Source organism: Hyla sarda, chromosome 2 (genome assembly GCF_029499605.1).
Source record: "Hyla sarda isolate aHylSar1 chromosome 2, aHylSar1.hap1, whole genome shotgun sequence".
Taxonomy (NCBI): Eukaryota; Metazoa; Chordata; class Amphibia; order Anura; family Hylidae; genus Hyla; species Hyla sarda.
In genome coordinates this window covers 305,139,298-305,154,123 of record NC_079190.1, presented here as the reverse complement: position 1 = coordinate 305,154,123, position 14,826 = coordinate 305,139,298, and the positions used below count along the sequence as shown (strand labels likewise).

The 14,826-nt window shown below is 44.2% G+C and overlaps 1 protein-coding gene across 1 annotated transcript in view; it reads left to right on the top strand.

Annotated features, from left to right (window-relative positions):
* Window positions 1–5,254: 5,254 nt before the first annotated feature.
* The window catches only part of LAD1 (ladinin 1), a 190,973-nt gene continuing 181,401 nt past the window's right edge, over window positions 5,255–14,826 (top strand). Inside the window, exon 1 of the mRNA XM_056557618.1 lies at window positions 5,255–5,352. Within this exon, the coding sequence (XP_056413593.1) occupies window positions 5,315–5,352 (38 nt within the window). The 5' untranslated portion in view covers window positions 5,255–5,314. The remainder of the gene's footprint in view (window positions 5,353–14,826) is intronic.

The following is a 14,826-nucleotide window of genomic DNA, read 5'->3' as shown; positions in this document are numbered from 1 at the left end:
ATGTGGGGGAACTATACAAAAATATTTTTCTGTATATGGGGATGTGAGGGTCATTTTTAGTGCTGTGATTTGTAGTTTTTATCGGTACCATTTTTTTTTTTTTTGCTTTTTAGATATTTTTTATGGTATTTGAAGTGACCAAAAATGTGCTAATCTGATTAGTGCACTATTACGACTTTTGGGACCCCACTTCTGATTTTGCCCATGGCCATGTTAAGCCTAAAACCGGCCCTGGATCCAATCCTCCTACACTATGCAAGCAGGAGTGTGTGTGTGTATATATATATATATATATATATATTTATATATACATACACACATACATAAACACACACACACACATGCATGCGCGGAGTGAGTTTGTGCTTTAGGGTGCACACCCTAATGCAATAGGCTGCGCACGCCTACGAGTATGACAGTCTTGGTACCAGTAGGGCTTCTCTCCTATGGAGAGGGTTTTCTTTTCATGTGCCCTAGGTACTAGACCTTTTTGGTACAGTACCTTTATTTTAGTTAGGGACAGGCATACAGGGATAGTAGGGTCAGTTTTAATGAAGGGATAGAATTAGTAGGGGGAGTTAGGGAAAGAGTTTACATTTCTTCAGTGTATCAGATCTGCCATCCTTCTCTCTGGTGGTGGGCTGTTGCATGTGCACCATAGCTTTTTGTTTTGTTTTCAGCTGATATGGTATGAAGGGCTTACAGGCACTGAACTTGGGCCTAAATTGGGTTATGGTCTTGTATATAAGGTTGTATTTAGTTGGTTGGTTGGAGTGCTAGGTGGGGAGGGTGTATGTGTGGGAGGTGGGGTTTTGTTTCTTAGGGGACCTGACATGGGTCAGTTAAGGACTGGACGTAAGAACTGTACGAACGGTTATGGACTGACCCATGTACAGGAGAGGTGGTGTGGGAGAGGGCACAGTTTTAGTGTAGGATTTATTTTAGGGTTTTTGTATGTTGTTTTGTGATGCACATTTATTATATTTGTATGTATTCTGTGTTATTTATATTGTTTTATATTATTTATTTGTTGGTATATTGTGTTATGTATTTTGTGTTATGTATTTTGTTTTATATTATGTAGCATTAGCCATAAGAAAAGGGCAGTCAGACTAGCTGTTATTATGTAGTATTATTATTATATTATAGTATGTCGGTGTGTATTTGTATGTACAATAATATATATATATATATATAATTTTCTATTTTTTTTCTTCCCCCAAGTATGGATGATTTTGAGTTATAGCCAGGTGGTGCTGAATTTTATGTTGGTTTATTTATTTCATTTAATTATCCAAGTTCAGCTAATTTTTTTTTTATTGTGTGTGTAAGTGTGCATTTCATAGTTTGCTTAGGTGTATAGGTATAGTTTGGTATATTTTAGAATTTATTAAAGCTGGGCTGGCCGGTCAGGCAGGCTTTTGTTTTATTCAACATTTCTGTTGTAGCTGGTTAAGCTTGTTTTGTGTTTTCGTTTTTGGAATTGTTTTGTATTTTTATAATAAAAAAAGAGTGTCAGCAGAGAGCACTGTAGTCTTGACAAAAAAGAAATCCAAAAAGAATTTCCCCTGAAGTATACAGCCGCTAATAAGTACTGGAAGGAGTTAATAGAAGTCATTTACAAATCTGATTAACTTTCTGGCATGAGTTGATGCTACTACCTAATATGGGGAACCTGCTTCTTTCTAATGTGGGGCTATACTGCACCTAATGTGGGGAGCTATACTGCACCTAATGTGGGGGAACTATACTGCACCTAATGTGGGGGAACTATACTGCACCTAATGTGGGGGGAACTATACTGCAACTAATGTGGGGGGATACTGCACCTAATGTGGGGGGGAACTATACTGCACCTAATGTGGGGGAACTATACTGCACCTAATGTGGGGGAACTATACTGCACCTAATGTGGGGAACTATACTGCACCTAATGTGGAGAACTATACTGCCAGCCTAATGTGGGGAACTATATGGCACCTAATGTGGGGAACTATATTGCACCTAATGTGGAGAACTATACTGCACCTAATGTGGGGAACTATATGGCACCTAATGTGGGGGGGGAACTATATTGCACCTAATATGGGGAACTATACTGCACATAATGTGGGGAACTATACTGCACCGAATGTGGGGGAACTATACTGTACCTAATGTGGGGAACTATACTTCACCTAATGTGGGGGAGCTATACTGCACCTAATGTTGGGGAGCTATACTGCACCTAATGTGGGTGCAGAATTTCCCCAGTAGTATACAGCCGCTAATAAGTACTGGAAGGATTAAGATGTTTTAATAGAAGTCATTTACAAATCTGATTAACTTTCTGGCATCAGTTGATGCTACTACCTAATGTGGGGAACCTGCTTCTTTCTAATGTGGGGCTATACTACACCTAATGTGGGGAGCTATACTGCACCTAATGTGGGGAGCTATACTGCAACTTATGTGGGGGAACTATACTGCACCTAATGTGGGGGGAACTATACTGCACCTAATATGGGGAACTATACTGCACCTAATGTGGGGAACTATACTGCACCGAATGTGGGGGAACTATACTGCACCTAATGTGGGGAACTATACTTCACCTAATGTGGGGGAGCTATACTGCACCTAATGTGGGGGAGCTATACTGCACCTAATGTGGGGAACTATACTGCACCTAATGTGGAGAACTATACTGCACCTAATGTGGAGAACTATACGGCACCTAATGGGGAGAACAATACTGCACCTAATGTGGAGAACTATACGGCACCTAATGGGGAGAACTATACTGCACCTAATGTGGGGGAACTGTACTGCACCTAATGTGGGGGAACTGTACTGCACCTAATGTGGGGGAGCTATACTGCACCTAATGTGGGGGAGCTATACTGCACCTAATGTTACATAGTTAGTTAGTACGGTTGAAAAAAGACATACCTCCATCAAGTTCAACCAGGGAATTATGTGGGGGAACTATACTGCATCTGATTAAGGGGGGCAGGGGACTGGTGAAGGGGGACATGGGACTGATTAAGGGGGCAGGGGAATGATTAAATCTAAAAAAAAAATATTAGTTACAAACATTTTTTTTCCTCTTTGTGTACCTTTATAGGGTAATGGGGGGGGGGGGGCGCCACAAGGTTAACTCGCACAGGGCGCCTGAACACCTAAGGCCGGCCCTGGGTAGGGAACTATACTGCAACTAATGTGGGGGGATACTGCACCTAATGTGGGGGGATACTGCACCTAATGTGGGGGGGAACTATACTGCACCTAATGTGGGGGAACTATACTGCACCTAATGTGGGGAACTATACTGCACCTAATGTGGAGAACTATACTGCCAGCCTAATGTGGGGAACTATATGGCACCTAATGTGGGGAACTATATTGCACCTAATGTGGAGAACTATACTGCACCTAATGTGGGGAACTATATGGCACCTAATGTGGGGGGGGAACTATATTGCACCTAATATGGGGAACTATACTGCACATAATGTGGGGAACTATACTGCACCGAATGTGGGGGAACTATACTGTACCTAATGTGGGGAACTATACTTCACCTAATGTGGGGGAGCTATACTGCACCTAATGTGGGGGAGCTATACTGCACCTAATGTGGGTGCAGAATTTCCCCAGTAGTATACAGCCGCTAATAAGTACTGGAAGGATTAAGATGTTTTAATAGAAGTCATTTACAAATCTGATTAACTTTCTGGCATCAGTTGATGCTACTACCTAATGTGGGGAACCTGCTTCTTTCTAATGTGGGGCTATACTACACCTAATGTGGGGAGCTATACTGCACCTAATGTGGGGAGCTATACTGCAACTTATGTGGGGGAACTATACTGCACCTAATGTGGGGGGAACTATACTGCACCTAATATGGGGAACTATACTGCACCTAATGTGGGGAACTATACTGCACCGAATGTGGGGGAACTATACTGCACCTAATGTGGGGAACTATACTTCACCTAATGTGGGGGAGCTATACTGCACCTAATGTGGGGGAGCTATACTGCACCTAATGTGGGGAACTATACTGCACCTAATGTGGAGAACTATACTGCACCTAATGTGGAGAACTATACGGCACCTAATGGGGAGAACAATACTGCACCTAATGTGGAGAACTATACGGCACCTAATGGGGAGAACTATACTGCACCTAATGTGGGGGAACTGTACTGCACCTAATGTGGGGGAACTGTACTGCACCTAATGTGGGGGAGCTATACTGCACCTAATGTGGGGGAGCTATACTGCACCTAATGTTACATAGTTAGTTAGTACGGTTGAAAAAAGACATACCTCCATCAAGTTCAACCAGGGAATTATGTGGGGGAACTATACTGCATCTGATTAAGGGGGGCAGGGGACTGGTGAAGGGGGACATGGGACTGATTAAGGGGGCAGGGGAATGATTAAATCTAAAAAAAAAATATTAGTTACAAACATTTTTTTTCCTCTTTGTGTACCTTTATAGGGTAATGGGGGGGGGGGGGGGGGGGGCGCCACAAGGTTAACTCGCACAGGGCGCCTGAACACCTAAGGCCGGCCCTGGGTAGAAGGTTCTTGGTGCTTTTTACTGTCTTATACAGGTTTTATTTATTTCTTTTATTCATTTACACTGTAATAAAATTCTGCGTGGTGAATCATTTTATTATTTTCCTCCCACATAGCCCCTAGCTCAGAGATGAGAGAATTGTTATAATTGTCCCCACTACTTTTCTCGTGCCCCCCCCACACACACACAAATTCTGAAAGCTAAAGACACCACTTTGGCTGATTAGGGACTAAACTTTTTATTTAGCTCTTTATTTTTCATTTTAAAAACAGATGGCTCACAAGTAAGTTCCTTTTCATGTGGAGCACTAAGATCCACATGGACTGGACGCTAAGGGGTTAATGCTACATGTTTATGCCTTAAATCAGTGTTTCCCAACGAGGGTGCCTCCAGCTGTTGCAAAACTACAACTCCCAGCATGCCCAGACAGCCAAAGGCTGTCCGGGCGTGCTGGAAGTTGTAGTTTTGCAACAGCTGGAGGCACCCTGGTTGGGAAACACTGCTTTGAATAGTTGTGTACTGTGAACGTGCAATGCTCAGATTTATTGAATAGAATAAAAAACAGACTGTTGGAGGCTTTTTATCTAGTGTTAACACAAAGTACAGCATCATACTGGCCTGTACAAGGTGCACTGTAGAACACCTCCCTTTAGGGCAGTCACTTGGCTGTCACATGATTGATCCTATTCAAGGTGTTCATGTAAACCAGGAAACCAGGTATATGCTACAGAACTCCTGGAAATGTCTGTCAGCAGGGGAAACTGGTCTACCCTCTCCAGGTACTAATATCCACAGCTATATACTTACATATTATTTCTCTCTAGTGTATTCAATGCTTTACTCCTTCAATGCTATTTGTCACTTTTTGCTATTCTTTCTCACACAGTAGTTTGTGTTATGGTTTTGGACACAAAGCTCCTTAACTTCGGAATGTTTTATGATAATTGTGGATGGAAGTTTTCATGTGAGATACAATGTACTGAATAGCATTTCATTATATCTAAACCATATATTTTCTCCAATACCATACTACAGGCAGTTTTTTGTTCCCTTAAACATTAGGAAACATAGTAATATTATCATGTTAGTTTTCTGCCAATAAAAGTTGCAAATATTGGCTTATGTCCGTTTTGTATACTAAAAACTTTTAAACGCAGAACTTCTTTCACTTTTGCATCACTCGCAACATATTCTATAAAAAGTTGGTGGGGCTTAACCGAAGGATTCATGGTTGCCTACTACTAGACAGATTTATTATCATTTCTGCCAATATTTGATAGCCAAAATGTATGCTAGCGCATACCTGAATACCTGTTGGACACTGATTATCAAAGATATGTCACGTTTATTAAGATGCATATCTTTAGTCTTTTTATTAGTTACATAGTTCGTAAGATATGTCTTTCCAGCTCAGCGTATTACCCTATAGTGCGGATTCAGAGGAAGGGGGGGGGGGGGGGGGGGGAGCCCATGAGGTAGAAGCCCTGGATCCCAGATTCAAGTGACTATAACCTGTAATGTTCTTACTGTCCAGAAATGCATCCTGGCCTCTTTGGAAGTCTTTTATTGCGTTCCCCATGACCATCTACTCTGGAAGAAAGTTCCATAGTCTCACTGCTCTTACAGTAAAGAATCCCCTTCTATGCACAGTTGGCTGTCGGGCATGCTGGGAGTTGTAGTTTTGCAACAACTGAAATCACCCTGGTTGGGAAACACTGCTCACAAGAGCGGATTTACAGCGTATTTAGCTGCGGATCAGCTGGTGAAGGCCCGCTCTATGCCTTCTTTACATATGCCTGCTTGTGGCTGCAATACTTCGGGATGAGCAGACACACTGCAGCGATGTGCGCGGCGTACTCGCACATCGCGACCACTCTCCCTGCTCTGAGCTAGGCAGAGAGCTCCCACGATGTGCAAGTACACTGCGACTCACACATCACAGTGTGTCTGCTCGTAGCGGCGTAATGCCGCTACGAGCAGGCACATGTAAAGACAGCATAGAGCGGGCCTTCACAAGTGGATCCGCAATGAAATACGCTTAGGCCCCCTTGTTATAGATACAGTCCTGGGTATAAATAGATCATAAGAGAGATCTCTGTACGGCCCCCTGATATATTTATACATAGTTATTAGGTCTCCCCTAAGGCTCAGCGTTTTTTTTATCTCCTTTGCTCCCCTCCAAAGTCTATAATGATGCAAGTAACTCAGTTATTTTTATTTCATCTGCTACTAACGTGCTCAGAAGAAATGTGCTAGCGTTACTAAATCTTTTGCTATCTAAGGCTGGGTCCACACTACGTTTTGTCCCATACGGGAGCGCATACGGCAGGGGGGAGCTAAAAGCTTGCGCTCCCGTATGTTACCGTATGCGCTCCCGTATGTCATTCATTTCAATGAGCCGACCGGAGTGAAACGTTCGGTCCGGTCGGCTCATTTTTGCGCCGTATGCGCTTTTACAACCGGACCTAAAACCGTGGTTGACCACAGTTTTAGGTCCGGTTGTAAAAGCGCATACGGCGCAAAAATGAGCTGACCGGACCGAACGTTTCACTCCGGTCGGCTCATTGAAATGAATGACATATGGGAGCGCATACGGTAACATACGGGAGCGCGAGCTTTTAGCTCCCTCCTGCCGTATGCGCTCCCGTATGGGACAAAACGTAGTGTGGACCCAGCCTTACTTGTTTACATCAGTTTCATATCCATTATGACTTCCGTTTTGTGTCAATAAGGGATATCAGAATGGATTTAAACAACACTGATGTGAACATAGCCTAAGCTATATTTTTATAAACAAAACAACCCCAACTTTGATAATCTTTCTTGGTACTGTAGTCATCCCATTCCATGTATTACCCTGATTGCCCTGTTGGAACCCTCTCTAGCACCGCTATACCTTTCTAGTACACTGGTGCCCCAAACTGTACACAGTATACAGTCTTATTAATCCCCCCCTCTCCTCAATATGTTTTGTCTCTTACAAGGAATATGAAGATGATATGCTGCTCTACTTTTTATCCCTTATAGTACTATATAAATATATATATATATATATATATATATATATATATATATATATATATATAAAGATGTAGAAAAAGTGCAGCACTCCTCAGGTACGTGAAAAAAATAGTGGTTTATTGGCTCACATAGCAGCAACGTTTCTGTCCTACCATAGGACCATTTTCAAGCTCGAGCTTGAAAATGGTCCTATGGTAGGACAGAAACATTGCTGCTATGTAAGCCAATAAACCACTATTTTTTTCACGTACCTGAGGAGTGCTGCGCTTTTTCTACATCTATATTACATGGACTTTGATTGGGTCTGAGGCGCTGGCACCCGCTGTTATATTGGATAAGTAGTGCTGCAGATTTTCTCTCTCTCTCTATTCATCCATACAGGCCATGGATCAGCCACATTATAAAGAAGTGACATTACTTACTGACACATTTTTAATTTGTAGATTTTTCATATGTGAATTATAAAATCTGTGCAGGAAAAAAAATCTTTATTATATAATCTTTGGTATAGATTTCCATTAAAGATACTGGTAGACAGTTTGGTGAAAACAAAATGTCAACTTTCTGTTCTGCACACGATTTACTTCCCAGTGTTAGGCAAATGTCTAAATAGGTTATATGATAAATATAAAAAGTTTTTTTGTACGCCTTGATTTACTAAATGTGTTAATTTTTTTTGTGTGGAATGATGTCTCAGGCTTACATGATTTCACTCTATTTACTATGGAAATTCACAGGTCGGGAAAAAAGAGAATGATCTGTCCATCTTTTTCTTGTTGAAAATTTAACATTTTTTTGTTACATTATTAGTAAATTGGTCAGGTTAGTCTGAAATCAGGAAGCCACTTCCTCATTTTTGACAGATTGTTTTTTTTTTGTCAAAAATTGTGGCACATACACAATTGTAGCACACACGCTAAAATTGAGGCGCACAACCGGATAAAAACTAGTCAGGAAAACAATAGTAAATCAGGATCACTGTGATTTTAAACCCTAGCATAGAGGAAACCATGAATATTATAACTATTGCATAAATAAACTTGTTCTACCTTCCACAGAATACCCGACACACATATAAAATAATGCAAGTATGAAAAAAACAGACTTTGTGTTTTTTTACAGAATTTTAATTCTAAAGAGATTTTCCAGTGGAAACTTAGTGATGGACTATCTTCAGGATAGGTCATCAATATTTGATCATCCAAGGGCTGACAGACAGCACCAGGGGTGTACATACCACGGAGACAGACCACGCAGCTGTTATGGGACAAAACCTTTTTGACCTTTGCTGTTGGGCCCACCTCCTTCCACGTATTCCACTACCCAACACCCCAGCTGTTCAGCAGAGCTGTGGCACCTACAGTCCTGGGATTTAGGAGCCTGTTCTGAGCAATTTAAATGTCCAGGCAAAATGGGACAGTTGTGTGATTGCACTCACTTATATACTGCAGTCTGTCTGTGGCCCCATTCACAAATATTTGCTAAAAGGCTCCCCTGTCCGTAACATGGAGTGCTATGATATAGCATGTGACAATGAAGGTCCCCGTGCCTACTCCACTGCGCCTGCACTCCTAGCATATGCACTATAATGCTATGTAGGAAACAGATTGATGTGTATTGTCTAGGGATCGACCCATATTCTCTTTTTTTAGTGCTGAGACTGATAACAATAACCTGTGAACTTTCAGGCCGATAGCCAATAACTTATACCGATATTCCGTGCATTTTAATTTTTGGGGAAAAAAAATTCTACACAAATCTGCTGTTAAATGAACATGTTTATTGTAAACATTTAGCTTTTTTTGTAAATCTTTTTTTTCATTGGTAAATAAACATAAATAATACAGAAACATACCAGTTAGATTGCAGCAAAACAATGATGATATGGTCAAATACAACAAATACACTGAGAACAAGCTGGGCTCTGTACACTGAGGACAAGCAGGGCTCTGTACACTGAGGACAAGCGGGGCTCTGTACACTGAGGACAAGCTGGGCTCTGTACACTGAGGACAAGCTGGGCTCTGTACACTGAGGACAAGCGGGGCTCTGTACACTGAGGACAAGCGGGGCTCTGTACACTGAGGACAAGCAGGGCTCTGTACACTGAGGACAAGCGGGGCTCTGTACACTGAGGACAAGCGGGGCTCTGTACACTGAGGACAAGCAGGGCTCTGTACACTGAGGACAAGCAGGGCTCTGTACACTGAGGACAAGCAGGGCTCTGTACACTGAGGACAAGCAGGGCTCTGTACACACTGAGGACACAGGGCTCTGTACACACTGAGGACAAGCAGGGCTCTGTACACCGAGGACAAGCAGGGCTCTGTACACTGAGGACAAACAGGGCTCTGTACACTGAGGACAAACAGGGCTCTGTACACTGGGGACAAGCAGGGCTCTGTACACTGGGGACAAGCAGGGTTCTGTACACTGAGGACAAGCAGGGCTCTGTACACTTACAGGGCTGCCATGGCTGTGTGGGAGATGCAAAACAGCAGCCAGCAGCACCGTTCTCCAGCCAGCGTGCAGGAGAACTGGAAAAGAGGTTCTACGTACAGGGGGCAAACTACCTACAGAGGGGTCCTATATACAGGGGGCAAACTACCTACAGGGTGTAAACTACATACAAGGGGGTCCTACCTAAAGAGGGGGGGCTACACACAGGGGCAAACAACCTAAAGGTGGGTCCTTACAGTGAGGACACAATAAACCACACCTATAATAACCCTCACTAGTGTCAAAGCCAAAATGATTCTGGAAAATAATTTCAAATGTTGGCAGAAGGCTCTGTATATTGTGTAACAACTGTTCTCCGGAAGTAAATACCCAGCACAGCCACTACAGTGAGGACAGATAAATTGGCCCCTGGCCAATCTGATAAATTAGCCCCGGACTGATCAGATATTGATGGCCTATTCTAAGCACAGGACATCAATAAGTTAATCATTTGTGCTGACCATGTAAACAAACCACTTTCATTTACTGTTCAGCACACAGGAAGTAATAGTCATTTTGATACTATAAACTTGTTCCTATTTACTTGTACTTTTTGTCCTTTGACAATGTCAGGATTGTTACACAGAACACAATGACAATGCTATCAAGACAGCTTTGTGCATTTTAAACAATGGTATTTATGGTGAACATCATATTTTTCAAAATGAATTATTCAGTGAGGGAGGAAATTAATTTCAATCACATTTAGGAACTATAATCCTTTCAGTCAAGGTCATTGCAGGCAGAAATAAGGTCATACCGCACTTGTGTCAAACTGGCCTTTGTACACCTGATTATTAAGAGATATGTTCACCTTGGTAACTACTTCAGCTGTAATCTGGTGTAGTTCTGTAACATTGAGGTGAATATGGGGCCTGGTAGACTGTAGTTACAGTCTGTATGTAGCTCAGTAATAGAATTTATTTACTATTCAGAAGATATGCTCAACATTTATGGAAGTTCAATAAATGGCAATAAGAGCCTACGCAGCTGACTCAGGAATTACAAGCATGCATAATACAGACCTTAATTTGTCAGTCATGTTGGCCCATAAAGTATTCTATGTGCTTAATGACAACAAAATGATAGACTGCTGGGTATGTAAATGCATAGCAGCCACCCATAAAACACTGCTGAGATGGGATAAGGAGAGCAAGGGTGAGCACTCCCATCATAAACACTATTAGTATAAGCTTGGTGTATTCTTTGATCATTAGCTTTTGCATCGTTTTGGCTACAGCAGGTTCCCTTATAGGCCTAAATGAGCTGAAATGTGGAGAGCGTAGGAATTAAAGCCGTCCAAAAGCAAAAAAAAAAAAAAAAAATGTAAGTTTATTTGATTGATGATTAGGCAAAAGGGATAATTTTTTAACTTTACTATGGGATAGACATAATAGCATAGATATAGGTATAAGGCTATCCTTTATATAAGACAGAGATGGCTATAAGGCTATCCTTCATATAAGATAAAGATAGGCATTAGGCTATCCTTCATATAAGGTAGGAACAAGGATGATTCATAAGTATTCAGAATATTGAGCAGACTAGATGGGACAAATGGCTCTTATCTGATGGCACATTCTATATTTCTATGATAAGTAATATCCTTCGGGAGGGACACCATTTCTGGTATGTAGAGATTTGAAGGCCATTAGCACTCCACTGGGCATTCTGGGAAAAGGAATATGCGAAGCAGCTCATCACACCACCTACACAGGTAGCATTCCCTGAACATCTGCTTTAGCTCCAGTTACGAACTCTCAGAAACTGATTGGGATTAGAAGTTAGAATTCTCCCCAGAAGGGAAGAGGACTGTTTTGGGTTATTGCCCCTCGTCAGTACAGAGAAGGGTATTCTGGCTTGGCTGGTGAGAAGCCTGTCACCTAGAAAAAAAGGGATAGGTAACCACCTTGGGGAGGGACACCATTTCTGGTATGTTGAGATTGAAAGGCCATTAGCACTCCACTGGGCATTCTGGGAAAAGGAATATGCAAACCCATTAGCATTCCACTGGGCATTCTGGGAAAAGGAATATGCAAAGCCATTAGCATTCCACTGGGCATTCTGGGAAAAGGAATATGCAAATATGATGAGGGGCAACACTCCAAAACAGCAATGTATGCAAATGGGTCCTCTTCCCTTCTGGGCAGAATTCTGGCTTGGCATTAAATCCCAATGTGCTTACTCTGATTGGTTGGATCTTCCAGCCATTCACATTAATCTTGGATCCTTCTGGTATTGTATGTTAATTATGGTTTTAAGTTACAGTGGTCCAGGTAAGACCATTGTATGTTGAAAATATTATAACCTGAGGCCAACGTAGATAATACCATTATATGTATATTAGTAAAATACATTGGTTAAAAAATGTGTATATTTTTGTCCCTGCAGCTATTGCCTATGTGTCTCTGTGAGGAGACCAAATTCAGGAAGTGAGGGTGGACAAGCAGGGCTCTGTGCAGTGAGGTTCTGTGACATGTTCGCGCCTCACACATCAGGATGATTGACAAGTCAGGAACCTGCACAGATCCCTGCTTGTTCTGCCCTCACTTCGGGTATTTGGTCTCCTCACAGAGACACACAGGCAATAGCACTTTCCCCCCCCCCCAAAAAAAATATAAATTTTTTAACCATTGCTGTTACGCCTAGCGCTCCGGGTCCCCGCTCCTCCCCGGAGCGCTCACGGCGTCTTTCTCCCCGCAGCGCCCCGGTCAGTCCCGCTGACCGGGAGCGCTGCACTGTCATGGCCGTCGGGGATGCGATTCGCACAGCGGGACGCGCCCGCTCGCGAATCGCATCCCAGGTCACTTACCCGTCCCGGTCCCCTGCTGTCATGTGCTGGCGCGCGCGGCTCCGCTCTCTAGGGCGCGCGCGCGCCAGCTCTCTGAGACTTAAAGGGCCAGTGCACCAATGATTGGTGCCTGGCCCAATTAGCTTAATTGGCTCCCACCTGCTCCCAGACTATATCTGCTCACTGCCCCTGCACTCCCTTGCCGGATCTTGTTGCCTTGTGCCAGTGAAAGCGTTTAGTGTGTCCAAAGCCTGTGTTACCTGAACTTCTGCTATCCATCTTGACTACGAACCTTGCCGCCTGCCCCGACCTTCTGCTACGTCTGACCTTGCCTCTGCCTAGTCCTTCTGTCCCACGCCTTCTCAGCAGTCAGCGAGGTTGAGCCGTTGCTAGTGGATACGACCTGGTTGCTACTGCCGCAGCAAGACCATCCCGCTTTGCGGCGGGCTCTGGTGAACACCAGTAGCCTCTTAGAACCGGTCCACTAGCACGGTCCACGCCAATCCCTCGCTGACACAGAGGATCCACTACCTGGAAGCCGAATCGTGACAGTAGATCCGGCCATGGATCCCGCTGAGGTGCCGCTGCCAAGTCTCGCTGACCTTACCACGGTAGTCGCTCAGCAATCGCAGCAAATTGCCCAACAAGGACAGCAGCTGTCGCAGTTGACCGCCACGTTACAGCAACTTCTGCCTCTGCTACAGCAGCAACCATCTCCTCCGCCAGCTCCTGCACCTCCTCCGCAGCGAGTGGCCGCTCCTAGCCTCCGCTTGTCCCTGCCGGACAAATTTGATGGGGACTCCAGACTCTGCCGTGGATTTTTGTCTCAGTGTTCCCTGCATATGGAGATGTTGTCGGACTTGTTTCCTACAGAACGGTCTAAGGTGGCGTTCGTAGTGAGCCTTCTTTCAGGAAAGGCCTTGTCTTGGGCCACACCGCTCTGGGACCGCAATGATCCTGCCACAGCCACAGTTCAGTCCTTCTTCGCTGAAGTCCGGAGTGTCTTCGAGGAACCAGCCCGAGCTTCTTCTGCCGAGACTGCCCTGCTGAACCTGGTCCAGGGTAATTCTTCAGTGGGCGAGTACGCCATCCAATTTCGTACTCTTGCTTCTGAATTATCATGGAATAATGAGGCTCTCTGCGCGACCTTTAAAAAAGGCCTATCCAGTCGCATCAAGGATGTGCTGGCCGCACGAGAGATTCCTGCCAACCTGCAAGAACTTATCCATTTGGCCACCCGCATTGACATGCGTTTTTCTGAGAGACATCAGGAGCTCCGCCAGGAAAAAGACTTAGATCTCTGGGCACCTCTCCCACAGCATCCTTTGCAGTCTACGCCTGGGCCTCCCGCCGAGGAGGCCATGCAAGTGGATCGGTCTCGCCTGACCCAGGAAGAGAGGAATCGCCGTTGGGAAGAAAATCTCTGTCTGTACTGTGCCAGTACCGAGCATTTCTTGGTGGATTGCCCTATCCGTCCTCCACGTCTGGGAAACGCACGCACGCACCCAGCTCACGTGGGTGTGGCGTCTCTTGGTTCTAAGTCTGCTTCTCCACGTCTCACGGTACCCGTGCGGATTTCTCCTTCAGCCAACTCCTCCCTCTCAGCCGTGGCCTGCTTGGACTCTGGTGCCTCTGGGAATTTTATTTTGGAGTCGTTTGTGAATAAATTCCGCATCCCGGTGACCCGTCTCGTCAAGCCGCTCTACATTTCCGCGGTCAACGGAGTCAGATTGGATTGCACCGTGCGTTACCGCACAGAACCCCTCCTGTTGTGTATTGGACCCCGCCACGAAAGGATTGAGTTATTCGTCCTTCCCAACTGTACCTCTGAGGTCCTCCTCGGTCTGCCATGGCTCCGGCTTCATTCTCCCACCCTTGATTGGACCACCGGGGAGGTCAAGAACTGGGACTCTGCCTGCCATAGGAAGTGCCTCTCCCCCCC